Raw genomic sequence first — 17,310 nt, 5'->3', positions numbered from 1 at the left:
ATTAATAAAATTGATCTTTAAAGTGAATTTAAATGATGATATTTTATACAATATAACAAGGTCAATATTGTTTTTTTTTATTTTTATTATGAAACACATAAACTTTACTCAATCGTTATCCATGTGCTTTTTGTAATCATCCACCAGAGACAGACATCGAAATAACACTGAAATATTATAATTAAATTATATAAAAAAATATAAGTACATACTTAGTAAGTTATATCCAATATATACAATTTCGTTTTGACAGAATGTTTATGTTTAAAATATTTTCGTTCTCCTTTGGGGAGTCCAAGAGCTGAGTTGGTTTTAGGCACCCAACACGCAACATCTCTTAAGTATGCCTAGACCTATAGAGGTAAATTTACTAACAATCAAAAGTACAAAATTTTTATAACTATTTACTTATTTAGAAAACGTATAAAAGTTTGAACATGGCGGAAGTTGAACCCGCATTTCTTTCTTGGAAATCGTGCAAGAGGTCCACTAAGCCATACGTTCTCAAAGAGCTACGTCAAAATTCTTATGCGCGCCCTTACAAAACTTACGAGACGGTAACAGAATTTTGACGTAGTTTGATGAGAACGTATGGCTTAGTGCTCTGACCACTTGGAGGGTTTCCAAGAGGTGCGGGTCAAATCCTACTACGATCAAATTTTATACGTTTTCTAAATAAGTAATTTTGCTTTCCGTGTGGAACAGCAGTTTAAAAATATGTGGCCTAGTAATACAAAACGCCCCATAATTCCAAATGTATCGTGGAGATTGAGCAAAGTGAATAAGTTTTCTATACTTGCTGTTATAGGGGAATTAACTGAACTGAAAATACAATCTACAATAGATTATTGAAAAATTTACCAAATAAGAATATAACGTCAGGTACAAAAGTTGCGAAGCTCCACTTGCCTTCAACTTTAGTACGGAGACAGAATTCAAGTATGGCCGAGATGAATCCTATCACTATAAACCCCAGCATATACCAGATATACACTTGTATTAATAATGCATTTTCCTGTAACATTTTAAATTAAATAAAGCTATGGCTACTTCTTTTAACAAAAGTAGATGTGGTCGATAAAATCAGAGTTAGACGATTTTTAATTGCAATTAACGATTAAATATTATCAATCGATAATTTGTTGTGGAGTACCATTAAGGTCGATCTCTGATTTGAAAGCGGATAGGTCTTAAAGTTAATATTTTTGTCGATTCGGATTTACACGCAAAACTATGTCGATCAGTGTCGAAGCACACCAACGCATTTCTCGTAGTGTAGTTGAGGAGTCTCAATATACGAGAATTCTTATTATTATAGGAAAAACTTTACTTAAAATGTTAGATTTTCTCCCATCGGGGCAAATAAAATTTAATAATTTATGACTTATTTGTTTACAAGAATTTTGACGCATCGACACACAAAGCCGGATTCGTGGTACGTTCAAATTTTATAATAAAATATTTATGTGTCATTCTAACATTTTTTTTCCTTTATGTGGAATATCATGTAAAAATGAAATCTTTTAATAGAATTGTAAACGTAAGAAACGTGAGAGCAATCTTGGCGCAGGGGCACAAGCGTACGACTGTAAACGCACCAGGTTGTGAGTTCGATTCCCACTCAAAAAAGGAAAATGAAAGCCCGGCGTTGAGTTCCGCCACTCAAACACAATGCCTCCAGAATTCGGCGAAAACTAGAAAAATGGAAGTGTGTAATTGGGAACGCAGTGTCTTAACACGAGGCTCCCAGGTTCCCTCTGCCGGGTGCTATGTACGTAATATACAAGAACTTACGAAAATACAACCAAGCAAAAGTAACATGTTGGCCATCTGAAACAGAGTGAGCAACAGCGTCTTCAATGTCTCTACATATTCTTTCATAACAGAACCGTCATCTATATTTGAATCGCTGATTAAAACATCTAAAAGACAGCTTATCTGAAAAAAAAATTGTAATACGTGGCTTAAGAAGTCTCTGACTGATGTGACGTGATGGTTGTAGGTTCTATACCTATTACCTATTTTTGTTTCCCCGACGTGTGAGTGAGAGATATTTACGTAATAGTCACTACATTTTATTATTTGTTATTTAGCAGTGCTTCTTGACGAAATAAATGGGTAAATGACAAATTTATACCTACTAACGACGCGATAAGTACAAATTATTTTGGAAATTTAATATTAATGGTAAAAGCATATTACGAAGATTTTATTTCATTCATATTTTTATATTACATATTTTATTCAATTACATATTTTATTCATTCTGTTTTCCTTAACACCAGCGCGAAGAAATTAAAATATTAATTCCCCCGAGTGTGGATCAAAGCCACTATATAGTAAACTAGCGACCCCCTTGCGGCTTCGCCCGCTTTTACTACTGGATTATTCATATAATGTATGTTTGCAAAGCACTTAAGATAATGTGAAAATTAATTAAACTCTAATGCAACCCGCATTTTCGTAGTTTCAATAAGGATTTTCCAATTGTTTTACACAGCAAGGATTTCTTAGTAGGTACCGTAATTTTAAATCTGTTCAAGTACTTTTAATTTATTTTTAAATGACTATTTTTAGATAGTTAAATTACTATTTTTAAACGGAAGAAATTATAAAAGCCTACCTACTAATAACTACTACAAAAAATATGAAACCAAATATATCGCGCTGAAATAATACATTCAACTCCAATTATCCAATACGTGCAAACGCATCTAAATCTTCGTTGCTATGCCTCTATAGCGGGCGGGTTTTTTTTTCGAGCTTGTGATTAATGCTGAAGAGGGTATTCTGCCCCTGATGAAAAGCAAGCACTACGTGGCCACCTGTGAGGAAAATTAAATAGAATGCATTGGCCGGGAATCGAACCCGGGCCCGCGTGGCAGGCGAGCATTCTACCACTGAACCACCGATAACTGCTCATGACGCGCTTGTATAAGCAAAACGTCGCGGGGCGCGTTTCGCAGCAAGGATGTTTTGATATTGTAACAACTTCTAAAGTACTTATTAAAATAAAAAATCAGTAAAAGACAGTTTTGATCTACATTAAATGGCCAACGTAACTAATATACTTATTTATATGCTGAGAGTAAGGGATAAGTAAAACTTGAGTCAGCACAGCTGATGTGTCAACGGCGGGATGTGTCCACAATTAAATGCGTTTTTCTCTAATACTATTCGCAATTTCGAAATAGTGTAAAAAGCAAATTTTATCTTCGTTTAACGTAGAAAATTAATAAAGTATTTTAAAGAATAAGGATTAATACCATTATGGAAAAATATCCCTCACAATAAAAAATATATTAAAATTACAATTTTTAGACAGAAATATGATCACTACACGTTATTCTTAAAAGATAAAAATATGCTGTCGCGCACTTTTTTGTAGATCTTATTAAGAGGAACAATACTCCAGTACATTTTTTTCATGTAGTACTTACCATTAAAGCAGCGCATGCGCGAAAGTGTCTCAACGGGTAGGACTTTAGAGACATTTATCGTATTTATGTTAATTTATATAAGAATGTACAAATAATAAACTATATATAAACCTTCCCTGAGAAATACTCGACCTAATGGTGAAAACCGCATAAAAATCCGTTGGGTGGTTTAAAAGAAGAAGAGTTAGAAAGTTCAGACAGACACGAAAAGCGACTTTGTTTTATAAGATATAGGATAGGATAGGATGTAGGTGATACTTACAAAACTAACTGCAGATATTAGGACGGCGGTGCTACGCAGAGAAAGGCAGCAACATGTTTTATCCTCACATAAAGTTAAAATTGCCAGGTCATCCATATGAAATACCGATACTAATATTTTAGTCTTTTAAACTTCAATTTAGATCACAGTTTGACATACATATGTATAATTTTATATTTCTTCTTTTCGTTTAGAAATTTATTGTAAATTTAATGCAAACACTTATATTGTATGTTTATTGTAGAAGGTTGATCTAAACGTTGGAACAGACACGGTGGTCTCTCCTGGTACCAGAATAATCTAGAAATTTTAGTAACAAAAAATTAACCATAAAAATAAAAAAAATCTTTTACACGAACAAATCTGATCAAATCTAAAGCAGGCATCTCTAGATACGTGTTAACATATACTTAAAACAAAACCTATGAGTTCCAATGATATTGGTACCAAAATTTATATTTGTACTAAAACTTTTCCAGATCGAGCAATATACAAAGTGCAGCGTAAAGTCTAATAACAGTCTTAAAATAAAAGAAGAAAGAAGTGTAATTCTCAGAATACAGTGATTGCTTGTTCTATCATTCTACCTACCTAAAAAATATTAAATAAAATATGATTGTACTTACAAGGGTTTATTAGAAACATTTTTTTTTTCATCAATATCTTAATATTTAAACAAATATTACTGGCCTTTCGTTTCTTACATTGAAAAATATAATACTGTCAAAGAACTGTCGAACTGTCCTGTAGTGGTTTTAAACCGTGAAATAGTTAACATATTATTGTGAGGCTTAGTAGATAAGAATGATTTACAGTTTACTTCTAGTTTATCTAATTGTAGGATCGTCATTAGCAGAAGAGGTAATGGAAGGTAGTGTTGGAATTGAAGGTAATTTAAATACGAAATACGAAGTGTCTAATAATATTTTTAATATAATTATTTAATTAATTAATTATTTTTTTTGCTGGGTAGGCAGATGAAACCTGTTAAAAAACTCTGTTTCCCACTTTCCACCGAATTCTCGAGACACACAGTGTCTTGTCTTGTCGTCATTGAGTGGCGGAACCCAACTTTCCCTCACCATCAGCGAAACCAAGATATGAGAATATAAAGTATTTAGTTTCCTCGAGTGGGAATCGAACCAACAACCTGTCGCTTGTGCCCCTGCGCCACTGGCCTCGAATTCAATGTTTTTTGTAATAATTTTCTTTAACCGACTCAAGAAAAGGAGGTTATCAATTCGACTGTACTTTTTTATATTTGTCTTGTGCTGTGCTGCACATAAAATTTAGTTATTGATTTCAGATTCAATAGAATCAAGTAATTATCAAACAAATTATGAAACTAAAGACATCGATAAAAATATAGAAGAAATTAAACAACTAGCTACACTGGCGGATAAATATGATAGAGACGTCCCAAAAGATCGTATAGAAGAATTATATAAAAAAATAACAGAAAAAATTACTAATCTCATTGATTCATTGAAAACGTCTCACGATGCCTATAAAATTCTTAATAATAAAGAAATAGATGAAACTGTAAGCTCGATAACAAATATTAAGCATGATCCTTTGAAAAAGCAACTCCTAGTTTTATTGAAAACTTTGTTTGACGTAGCCCCAGTTACTACAAACGAATTATTACCACCATACATAATGGATAAACTTTTAGATATATTTAAGAAAGACAATAATTTTCTTAAAACTCATGCAGTAAATATAATTAACAAATGGTTGCCAAATAACCCTAAAATACAGGCTCGTCTTATGAAATTAAATGGTCTAGAATTGTTTTACGATCAAGTTACAAAATTAGACACATCACTAGTTTATAACTTGTTAGTTCTGTTTAATAATATATTAGAAGAACATCTGTCAACACGCAGCAAATCTCAGAAAGACAAAAACGACTTTGAAACTGTAAAATTATATGAAAATATAGGCTTTATCGATAAAATTTCCACTCCGGCTTTGTGTAATGGACTTTTGAATGTTTTTGCAATAATATCCAAAAGAAACGATTTTGAAATTGAACCCACTATATATCATCTACTGAAAAATATAAAACCGTTTTGTTTAAGAAGTTATTATGGCAAATTACAAGCTGCAAAAATCTTACAAATGTTAAAAGATCATGTGAATGATCTGAATGAAGAAGATTCGCAAAGTATCGAGGTAAAGAAACTTTTGGACGAATACATAAGCTATATAAAAGAGGGTAAACATGATGAGTTTTAATTTTTTGTGTACGTACATGGTAATTACTTAGAAGTTAAATAAATTATATTAGTTGAATAAATATTATGTTGATTTTAATAAAAATGTAAGAAGATATTTTCATAATTTTGTTTTATTTAAGAGGAATGAAAATATATAGTTTTTTTTTGTGTTGGTTATGGCTCCGATCCTCATTTTTCTGCTTCGTGTCTTCACCATAATCTACAATAAACAGAGGACGATGTATGAAGAAATTTTATAGAAAAATAATAAATAAAAATTATAATAATAAAAAAAATATTTAAAAATTAAGTAATGTGAGGTATACTATACGTGCTATACGGTTGTAGGTTCGAGTCCCACCTTAGGGAATAAATTATTTCTGTTGCCTTATACACAATAATAAGCGCGGAGTTGAGTCACTCAATATCTCGAAAATTGGGAGGTACGTGGGAACGGAGTGTATTGCCACTAGATTTTTTTCACCTACCCTGCTATATATAGGATACAGTGTAAAGCTAAAAAAAATAATAATTATACAAAGAAATAAAATTTTTTTTTACTTCGTATAACTGTATTAAGCTTCAATATATTTATTACATATCTACGCAGCACCCCTGTGTGGTCTCGACTCTCTGCACTAACGACTAACCGCAGTTATTGTGCAAGGGGTCACATTCGCAACAAAAGCAAAAGGGATCGTTGACGATTGATTTATAGAACGCTGTCAACTAGTTTGGTGATTTTAATTTAATATATTAAAATATTTAACTTACAATTGAATTTTGAAGTACTTTTTTTATTGTTTATGGCAATTATGATATTTAGTATTTATTTTTGTTATAAGTACGTACATTGTACATATATGTATTTTGCGTTAAATATCTCGATTTTTTCAGTTTGAATAATTACTGATTAGACAGTGATTATAACCATTGTCTGGTTTTATGCTTAGTTTCTTCTCAAACTATAAAAATATATTATTTAGCATTGAAATTGAAACAATAAATAGAGGTAAATAATTTATTTAATTTATAGCAAAAACTATAAATAAAAATTGGTATTTAATTGTCACTGTATATAAATTGAGTAAATAGAAATTGATCATACCTCCAAAGATTATATATCGGGAATACTTTTGTAGGTATTGTCTATTTGTGTCCGTTGCATAGACGCGTTTTATCCGCTTCGATAAAAAAATGTTCCTACTATATAAGTAGGAACATTTTAAAAAAGTAAAAGTAATTGCACACATGCGATGGTTACATCGCTTTTAAAAATATATTTAATAAGTAATTTTCTCACATTTTGTATCACTTCGTTCCCTATTCTTCCTTTAGAAAAAAAATACATTTATCCGTGAATATTCAATTGTAAAATCATTAATCGTAGGTCTATTCTAAATATTTTGTTACCCAAATCGCACTATACACTATACTTATACCTTTTGCATTTACGTAACTTACGCTAATAGATCGATTTGTGGTATAAAAATAACAATAAAACCGCAGCACTGTGATCATTAGCGTAGTGACAAATATCTCGATGGGTGGTCGCCATTTTGTTTCTCTCTTCCGATTTCGGATGGGAAATGACGCCATTTGTAATTAAATTAAAATACATTATTTTTATTTTCTGTTGACAAAGTAAGTCTTATAATTGTGGGAGAAAAATATTTTTTTATTGTATTAAAAATTACATATGAGAAATGCCTTAAAATAATGAAATATAATTGTATGACAAAACTTTTGCGTTACAAGATTCGTCTAATAAATATTTTTATCAATGGAAATTTAAAAACGTTACAAAAATATAGTGTGGGAGTCTCTAAAGCTGTGTTCACAAGTGGCAAAAGTCAAAAAGGTCGACTAAACAAACACAAAAATTGGATCGAATCGATCATTTTTAAAAAATGAAAAAAAAACCTGTCCGAATGTCAATGTCAAAAAGCGCGCGCAATTGATATCTGCAACCTGCGCTGTAACGAATTTGCTCAAAAATCCACTTATAATGGCCCCGTGAGAATAAAATTGTAACTTTTTTTAAAGTTTTGAGGCATGAATGGCTTTTGAAGCGTAATGACCGCTCTAAATAGCACTATTTGTATCGTAAATGCAATGCTTAGGATTGTACTAGCGTAGGGTGTACCTACTACCTACTATTAATATTCTGCTTATAAATATTAAATTTAAATACTATATACCTATAACAATCATATTATGTTTTATCATCATATAGACAAATTAAAATAACCTTTTGTAGCCGTTGTAGTAAACGACAAATAAATGTAAATACAAAAATAAAGCTTTATAAAGATGGTTTCTAATTACTTAAATAACTTTTCAAATCGCACAGATATTCCACATCGTATACTTATATAAAATAAAAATAAGAAATCTCAATATGTGTAAATTGTGGTTATCCTACAACAAGTAGCCGCACAGAAGCAGGTAATAACGCTGAAAGCGTAGGCGTGATGACCCACCTGAGCGAAGTTCCCATGGACAGTTGTAAAGACTAATTTATGATCATGAGACTTTATATTTTACACTAAATAAAATATAATAATTAAGTGTTTCTTATTAAATAATAATAAAATAATTAAAACAAACTTGAGTCTGGATAATATATATGGGTATGTATAAAGTGTTATTAAGGATATATTTTTACCATATTTAAGACACGGTAAAGTAGTAGTTCATAGTACCTAAATTTTAAAATATGTCTAACAAATGTATAAAAAATAACTGTCTTAATGGGAACGGAGTATTTTAACACTAGGTTCCCAGGTTCCCTCTGCTTACCCTATGTGAGGGATACAGCGTTAAACTAAAAAAATCTTAGCTCTAATAAATTAATATTTTAAGTTCATATTTCAACCATCAACATCAGAATTTTGCTGTATAAACCAAAAAAGCTTAGAGCGACTATTTGTCTAACGCTTATTCGAAATACACAATAAAATTATGAATGAATTTCAGAAAAAATGTAAAGCAAACAATAAATGTTTACTCTGCATCATTAATATTAGGAAAAAAGTTCATTCAGCCGTCGACTCACCTGCCCAAAAGGGTCCGAAAAATTATTTTTTATTAAGAACAAACCAATAAATCCGATAAGCGCTATAAATTTTCTATTCAACGAATTTGTATAATTCGTAGGCGGGTTAATCTTGAAAAGAGTTTTTAGTATTTTCCCATACTGGCATGTAAGTTGGCAAAAAAGTTGTTTTTTAGGTCGAACTCGGTCACACCCTGTTTCGCAGTGACCACTTTTTAGGATATTTTTTTTATGTGAGAATCTGTTTTATATAGTTCTGTAGTAAGGCAAGAATGAAGAAAAATAAGTGGTACAGCTTTAAATAAAATAAATTATTTTCGCTAATATAAAAATTATTTTTACTGATATTTTTTAATATCAGTAATATCTTAAAATCTATGTACCCATTTCCAGGGCGGCCGCGACTTTTTGACCATATTGTACGTATATTATAACGGCAGTTAAAATTTGCAGACTTATAAAACACTAGCGGACGCGAGAGTTTTTAAGAGTCTAAATTTCAAATTTTATAAAAATTGGTGGCGATTTAAAGATTTTTCCATACAAACTTTCAACCCCTTATTTGCACCCTTAGGGGATGAATTCTAGAAAACCATGAAACACATGTTCAATGAAATATTTTTAAGAGTCTAAATTAAAAATTTTATAAAAATCGGTGCCGATTTAAAATTTTTTCCATACAAACTTTGAACCCCTATTTCACCCCTTTAGGGTTAAAATTTTTCAAAATCCCTTCTTAGTGGATGTCCAGATTACGAAAGTAAACTTTTGTCTAAATTCCACGTTTCTACGCACAGCGGTTACGGCTGTACGTGCGTCTTACCTCAGTCAGTGAGGACAAGTCCTTTTATATATATAGATTACTAAGTGACAAATAAGGGAGTCATGCTGTGTGCTAGTCATGGACTTCCGAGTTCTGCCAAATAATGCGCAATGTCGATACGTGGGAAAATGTCTGAACAGCTATATTAAGCTATTTATTATCTTCTTAAAGGGCGTTTAAATTTAATTGTAATTAGGTAGCGAGTGAGATTTGTGACAAATATTTTATATGAAGTTTGTATAGCAGTAGCTATTATTTTATCACGATTGTAATGCATTGGTATATCTAAGATTGTATATCTGAGACGTTTGTAGTAACAAATTTGTATAAATTTCAATAACTATTATATATATTCACCTAGTAGGTATATGATTAATAATATATGAATGAGAATTGATTTCGCTTAGTTTAATAAATAGACAAACACCCATTTAACCATCGTGAATGAGAATTGTAAGAATTATATTAATTTTCTTTAATTGAATTATTTTCCTTTTCTAACACGGAAAAGTGGACTGTTTTGATACTAAATTCTCTTCGCCTATCCTAGTAGGTATACGCAGAAAAAAATCTCATATAACGTAAAAATTAACGGCTCACACCTATAAAACTGTCAATAATCGTATTACAATTAATTATACAACATCATTGTATAACACATAATGCCTTTAAATTTCTCAAAAATCTTTTTAAATCACAAGTGTGTCACAAAGCGGAGAGTCAAAATATTTAACAACAGCTAATTGTTTGTCTGTTCGCATTCACATATGACCGGAAGTCCGTTCTTAAACTACAATTTTACTTGCGTAATTTTTTTCCTTGGATGATGTATCGATGTCTACAATGAGCTCCATAGAGTTTTTATACAGATAAATTGATCTTGCCCTTAATATAAAGATATTTCAAAATTGTACATTCAGTTAGTAGGTAATATTTATATGAAAGTAAAGTAATAAGTAGAGGCCAGTCGTGGCGAGGGGCATAAGTGTGTGACTGAAACGCGACTAGTAGTGGGTTCGATCTCCGCACGAGGAATTTATTTATTTATATTTAAATTTCCATCTCCTCTCTCTGGTATTGAGTACCGCCAGTTTGGCATGTGAAATGAGGAACAGAGTGTCTTAACAGAAAGATTCAATCGCCTACTCTGATATAATTTTGAGTAATAAATAAGTTAGGCCGTGATGCAATGGTACAGCGACTGATTGTGAACGCAATGGTTGTGGATTCAATCTCTACTCAGGGTATGAGTATAATTAAATAATTTTACCATGTCTAGAAGATAAAAGAACATCGTGGAGTTTCGCCTCTCAAAAACTATATTCAAAAATTCGGCGGAAAGTGGGAAACGGCGTGTCTTAACACAAGGTTCCCTTTGCCTGCCATGCTATATGCGGGAATCAGCGTGAAAGTAAAAAAAATGTTTTTGCTTTTTTTGTGATCTTACTTTTTACCAGTGTAGATAACTTTAATATAAGCACACAATTCCTGAATTGGGGATGAGCAACGATCATTGTGTGTGTCAGTTATACCTACTTTGTAAATACGCTATGGTTGCGTCAAAATGGCGTCGTTCGAAATACCCGATAATATAAACTGATAGAATATTTTTTTCTTTGATATATGAAACAGAAATGAAATCTTCTTAAGTTTAAGTTCGTTTAGTTTGGAAACATGTGCTGAGTGACGGGACTCAACGCCGCATTTTGTCTGGTTAACAAAGCCAGGAAATGAGTATAACTAATTTTCCACAGTTGAGAATTGAACCTATATTCGTTATGGAGTCAAACACTGGAACTATGCGTTATGGTGGCCCCTAAATTAAAGTAATATTATTTCATATATTATTTTATCAATATAAATGTTTCTACATTAACAAAACTCAAAATGCAAAAAACTACTTTCCTAGAGCAACTAACCGCGTGTACTTGCAGCAATTTTCAATTCAAAACTTTTACACGGTGATAAAGCTGTAACTTTTTAATAAGTGCTCGGAACTTTGCCAACTTTACTAAGTTTCCCACATAATTGTTGTCTGGTAAAAAATAATTATAAAGAACACTGACTCAGTAATATTTTTAAAACTTTTATTTATAACCAAGGAATTCTTCTAAACATCCTAGGTGTAATGTTATTAAGATAGATAAATAATTATTTTCTTTAAACAAGTTTTAAATTAAGTTAGATATCTTTGCGATCTTAATTGTTATTAACGAAATAAATATGTAAAAAAATAAAGCGGATTCCGATAGTCATGTGTGCCAAAATAAAATCTTAGCAAAATTATATTGAAGTATGCCACCTAAATTCTTTTAATTATATCAATTATACTTGTACCATGTTAAGATGTGGCTAAAGTAAAACAAAATGTAATTTTATAATATAAAATTTATTCCTCAAATTCTCTGATTGTAAAAATATTGTTGCACACGTTCCTATTTACAAAAATACAATTATTGCTAAATAATTTGTTCTATCAAAATTATTGTTTTCCATTTCTTTTCTTTAAATATACGTACAAAAGTCACAATTTAAACAGCCTAATAAATAATTAAATTCATCTTATTTTTTTAATATCCGTATAGATAGGGAAATCCGCTAACATGTGGTACCGCGGACAAAGGCACAAATACAGGCATCATACGTTCGGCTTGAAGGTAATGTGTTCTAGTATGTTTCTTCAAATGATCTCTTCGTCCGAACTTCTTGCCACAAGTAGGACAAGGATACGGTCGCACTCCTGAATGTATCCTCTTATGTCTGGTCAACTCTTCATTCCTCGTGAAACTCTTTCCGCAATTCTTTTCGTCACATTTATACGGTCTTTCTCCAGTGTGGATCCGAATATGACCTTTTAGTTGACCGTTGTTAGAGAATCCAACTTGACAATGTGGACATTTATACTTCTTTGGTCTCTGCTTTCGTGCATTTAACAGTTTTGCTTCATTTTCTTGATGTAATATTCTAGCGTATTCTAGTTCCATGGCATATCCTTGCGCTAGTGATTCTAGTAAGAGAGGGTCAGTTGGAGGCACGCCGAGTGTAGTAGCAATATCCGTTGACAAATATTCGGAAATATAATTGTGACTATACATATTTGGTGGTAGAGTGTTTGGTGGAAACATATGCTGAGGCTGAGGCGGAGCTTCCAATGGATTTTTCTGGGCTTCTGAGGCCTTTTCTTTTTTGATAGTGTTTCTTGGTTCTTCAAGTAATCTGTCGCAACACAAACTTAAACTTGCTACTGGTGAATCCGAAATGTCTACAGATTGTTGAATTTCCACTTTTGTATGTTTATCGTCTTCGTTATCTAAAGTGGTTGTAGATACAGTGTCATCTTGGTAATTATTACTGTCGGTTTTCTTAAATATACCGCGTATTTTTCTCAGACGACTCTCACGTTTCTCGTCTTTTGTTTTCTTTAGATCGGTGGCTTTTAATTTACTTTTATCACAAATTTTACTTTGTTCTCCATTTTTGTCATCACTCACATCCCAAGGCCTAAAAAGTCTTGAATAATTTTGTTGTACAGATAACATTTTCGTGAAAACTATTAGGATGATCTCACACACGATCAAGTGGCAGACTGGGACCCTTTCTCGTTTCAACAACTTTTATATACATTTCTTTAACAATAAATTTAATAAAAGCGCCCAAAAGTAGAGGGATAACCGATACCATTGAATGAATGAAAGAGACGAAATATTTTTCAATTGTTGCACACTTATATTTGACTTAAACTTTTTGGCGTATCACTCAAAGGCCTTTACTAGAATTGTCATCTCTATATCTATACACATAGAATATATTTTTTTGTTTTTTTCCATTGTAGTGTTGCTCTTTTGTATGTTAAGTCGTGTATCTTTGAGATAGGGGTGTGTAATGTTATTTATGTTGATTTTTGTGCGTCGTCCGGAGGCGGGCTTGGGGGCAGAGCGCCATGCTCGAGTGGCCGCGGCCCTCGCAGCTGCTAGCGTGTTTGTTTTAATGGTTTCGATTGTTGCGGTTCTGGATTTATGTGCTACATACACGCGATGCACACTGCGAATATATAGAGACCCATTGTGACCATGATCAATATTACGAATTTATTTTTAAGATAAATAAATTTTAAGCAGTATATTATACGTTGTAGCAAACGATACTAAATCGTTACATTAATTTAAAAAAAACACATTTTTTAGAGTCATTACATTAATTAATAGTGACAATTTCAACATAATATTCGAAACTGGATACAAGAATAAGAAAATAAAACAATTCTTTCTCCAAAGTGGTAATCTAACCCACAACCGTTGTGTTTAGGTTTAGTCAGATGCTAGGTAACTATGCTACGAAGGCCTCAGTTATTTTTTGTATAAAATATTAAATTAATACAGTCCAAGCGTTTAGATTTTTTATTCTAATAAATCACTCAAACAGCACAATAGTTTAACAATTTCGTTCAAAGTTGAGTTTGTTAGATACAATAACAAACATTTCCTGGTTTATCGCAAAAAGTCCGCTAAATTTGATCGAAAGCATCAATCTAAACAAGTAGATATTATTCAAATACAATGGAGTTGATTGCGTAGCTTTGATACATTTGGACAGTTTCCCAAAGAATCGTGGATTTGGTGCGATCTGTCAATTTTTGGTGTCACATGATGGATTGATTGCCAGCGTTTTCATAGAGTTAATGCAATTTTTTTATTTGAAAATATATATTTTTTTAATATTTTACGTTATTTTGTTAAAAAAATATATTTATATCGGTCGTTATATTTACTAATTAAATGTGGACTGAGGCTGAACATATTAAACCACAAATTTTTCACATATTATAAATTAGTGAGTATTTGATATTAGCAGTTATTTAAACACTGAAAAGCTAACAAGCATTAGTTCATGACTTGTAATGTAAAATACGATAGTTTTATTTATTTTTAGCTCTACGCTGTATCCCGTACATAGCGAGGTAGACAGAGTGAACCTGGGAACCTAATGTTAAGATACCCCAGTCCCCGTTCCCATTAGACACTTCTATGTCACTTTCTCCTAAATTCAGGAAACCCTTGATTGGAACCATGAACAGGAATCCTTGTAAATTAAAAATGTTAAACTTATAAATATGCAGTGAATTGCATACCTATGCTATAATATTTTTTTTTATACGAGGTCATCAACTGAAGTACAAGTGGGCTAATTCTAAAGGTCGATACATCAAGATTTTGACTTTTTAATTTTGAGGATTTTGATGTTTTTTGAGCACGCCTTTATACTGCGGGCCTGAGTGATCGATATGCCGTTATACAATTTAATATTTTTGATTCCGTTATAAAATGACTTTTAAAATCTATGAATATATATTTCATGACTAAAATACTCCTTGATGTAAGTGAAGAAGACAGTCGTATGCAAGAGAATACCTACCGTATTTTGTCAGTTACGCAACTTTTGCTTTAGGTCTAAATATCTTTTTCTCAGCTTCGTACCGTACCACATAGCACGGTAGGCAGAGGGAACCTACTAGATTGACTTGAACTTGAAGCTCAGCATTAATAAAGAAACAAGAGTTGTATATTAACGCTGAGGTGTTTGGTTTTATCCACACATAGAGGAGAATAAAGAAGTACAATATTTTGCGTAAAGTCAAAAAGAGAACATATTGTCTTCTAATATTAAGAAACTATGTTAAATATAGATTTTGACAGGTGTAAAGCATTTTAGATTTTTTTTTATTTATCAATTATTTCAGTTAAGTTCCACCACTCAGCACCTAAATGAAATGAGAGAACCTCTGTCTACCCTGTTGTACAAAAAAGCGCTCAAAATCGTGTTGTCTTAGGTAATATTTTAAAAGCGTAATAACATTTTAATATTTCTTATCTTCTTTTATTGAGATTATACCGGACAAAAACAGTAAAGAATTATTTACCACCATCACCATATATTAATTACATTTAAATATGTGTCATTTAATAAGTAGCTTTATTATGTACAGTTTGATACTTATAAAATAAATGAAAAAATTTTCAATAGTAAAAGTGGACTTTTTCATCATATTATTCAAAAAATAAAACCTGCCCATTCAAGAATTCGATTTTAATGGAGTTGAGTCGTAGTAACTTCTAATTTCTATATAAAAATCATATAAATCTTCCAAACACAAAGTTTAGTGTATTTCAATAAGATTTAAAGGAATTTCCTAAAAGCGTGACAACTTTATAAGCTTCGCATGTTTTTTCTTATAGTATTGTACTTGTCGATTATTACGCTTGTCGAGAAATGCCTGAGTTTTATCAATGGGCAACGTAAAGTTATACAGGCTGTTCAATTTATGAAAATAAAATGCGTAGCGTAGGAGGCGGTCCGTCTATCTGTTTGTAGTATTCTGTTGTAAATAAAGCGCGGTGTTGATTTGGGTTTGGGTCAATGTTGGTGCGTGGAGAGTGAAGTGTCTTAACTCTAGTTTTCCAATGTTTTGCTATATGCGGAATGTAGAGTGAAAATATATTTAAATCAATGTCATAATTTACTTTCTTATTGTTTTTTATAATTGTAAATTCTAAGCGTTCTAAATGACTCTTATAAAATCGAATATTGCATCTTTATAAGATGTAATACTTAAATAGTATCTGGCTACTATGAATTACACTACTATTTTAATAATAGATAGTATCAAAAGTGAACAGACTGTATAAATTTCGCGATATTCTGTGTGGTCTACATTTGACCACATCCATGTTAGTTTAGAACAAAATACGCTATAAATTTAAAAAGGCTGACAACTCATTGTCCTCGATATCTTCATTGATGGCGCAGACAGACGGACGCCGTGTGCTTTTTATGTACGCGTCGAATAATATTGTAAGAACGTAACTTATGTAGATTTCATAGAAATATTGTGACGCTAGTACAAGTTTCACTTGAAGTTATTGTGCTTCTGTAATTAAGAAACATTCAATTGAATAAATTAAATTAACAGCAGTTATGTAAGTTGTCTATTTTAAATGTTATAATTTCCTTTCTGCTTAATGGCAATAAATTCATTGGACTGTATTTGCTCAGTTAGACTTTACTTTCACGCTCCATCCCTTGCGGGGTAGCCAGAGCAAACGTGGTGCTCACCAAACGCTACGGTCACTCCATACCGCTTTCTCTTCGTCCACCTCTTCAATAAGCTCTACACGCCTTACATATTTTAGGTGACCTTCCTCTGGTGTCATCGACAGTCAACTGAAGACTTCACCTTGCCTTCTTACCACTCTTTCTTAGTTAGACCTTTATTTTAATGTTCAATGTTTGTTCATGCATGTGGAAATTGAACCTACAACTGTCGCGTTAAGACCCTGACGCTGGCGCACTTAGCTTAGCTTATACATAGTAATTTTGTTATATTAGCTCGCTTTAGACATTAGACCCAAGCTTTTAGACCCAATATAACCAGGCCGTTCCAGACTAGATTAGCTCTAAAAGAATGAACTTATAACAGAAATAAAATCTTTTTAAAATATATATTTTTG

The 17,310-nt window shown here is 31.8% G+C and overlaps 3 protein-coding genes across 3 annotated transcripts; 1 reads left to right on the top strand and 2 right to left on the bottom strand.

Annotated features, from left to right (window-relative positions):
* Nucleotide 1: 1 nt before the first annotated feature.
* Nucleotides 2-3,798, bottom strand: LOC146528247 (uncharacterized). Its single transcript, XM_085202559.1, has 4 exons — nucleotides 3,703-3,798; nucleotides 1,795-1,938; nucleotides 862-1,015; nucleotides 2-167 (listed from the first exon to the last, which is right to left on the bottom strand). The coding sequence occupies exons 1-4, from the start codon at nucleotides 3,796-3,798 to the stop codon at nucleotides 109-111; spliced, it is 453 nt and encodes a 150-aa protein (XP_085058685.1). The 3' UTR covers nucleotides 2-108.
* Nucleotides 3,799-4,506: 708 nt separating this feature from the next.
* On the top strand, nucleotides 4,507-6,030 carry LOC146528246 (uncharacterized). The gene is made up of 2 exons (XM_085202786.1): nucleotides 4,507-4,591; nucleotides 5,009-6,030. The coding sequence occupies exons 1-2, from the start codon at nucleotides 4,507-4,509 to the stop codon at nucleotides 5,941-5,943; spliced, it is 1,020 nt and encodes a 339-aa protein (XP_085058912.1). The 3' UTR covers nucleotides 5,944-6,030.
* Nucleotides 6,031-12,375: 6,345 nt separating this feature from the next.
* On the bottom strand, nucleotides 12,376-13,344 carry hkb (zinc finger transcription factor huckebein). The gene has a single exon (XM_085203905.1). It carries the CDS (start codon nucleotides 13,342-13,344, stop codon nucleotides 12,376-12,378), a length of 969 nt encoding a protein of 322 aa, XP_085060031.1.
* Between the last annotated feature and the right edge of the window lie 3,966 nt (nucleotides 13,345-17,310).

The sequence above is a fragment of the Heliconius melpomene genome, chromosome 19, assembly GCF_056956725.1.
Source record: "Heliconius melpomene rosina isolate 202511_hmr_F chromosome 19, ASM5695672v1, whole genome shotgun sequence".
Classification (NCBI taxonomy): Eukaryota; Metazoa; Arthropoda; class Insecta; order Lepidoptera; family Nymphalidae; genus Heliconius; species Heliconius melpomene.
The sequence above is the reverse complement of the archived record's forward strand: the minus strand, read 5'-3'. Positions and strand labels throughout refer to the sequence as shown.

Coding starts and splice junctions, on each gene's coding strand:
- LOC146528247 (XM_085202559.1), bottom strand. CDS start 3,798: ATGGATGACCTGGCAATTTTAACTTTATGTGAGGATAAAACATGTTGC. Junction 1,939..3,702: donor TAATATCTGCAGTTAGTTTT/GTAAGTATCACC, acceptor TTTTTTTTTCAG/ATAAGCTGTCTTTTAGATGT. Junction 1,016..1,794: donor TTTTGCTTGGTTGTATTTTC/GTAAGTTCTTGT, acceptor AAAATGTTACAG/GAAAATGCATTATTAATACA.
- LOC146528246 (XM_085202786.1), top strand. CDS start 4,507: ATGATTTACAGTTTACTTCTAGTTTATCTAATTGTAGGATCGTCATTA. Junction 4,592..5,008: donor AGGTAGTGTTGGAATTGAAG/GTAATTTAAATA, acceptor TATTGATTTCAG/ATTCAATAGAATCAAGTAAT.
- hkb (XM_085203905.1), bottom strand. CDS start 13,344: ATGTTATCTGTACAACAAAATTATTCAAGACTTTTTAGGCCTTGGGAT.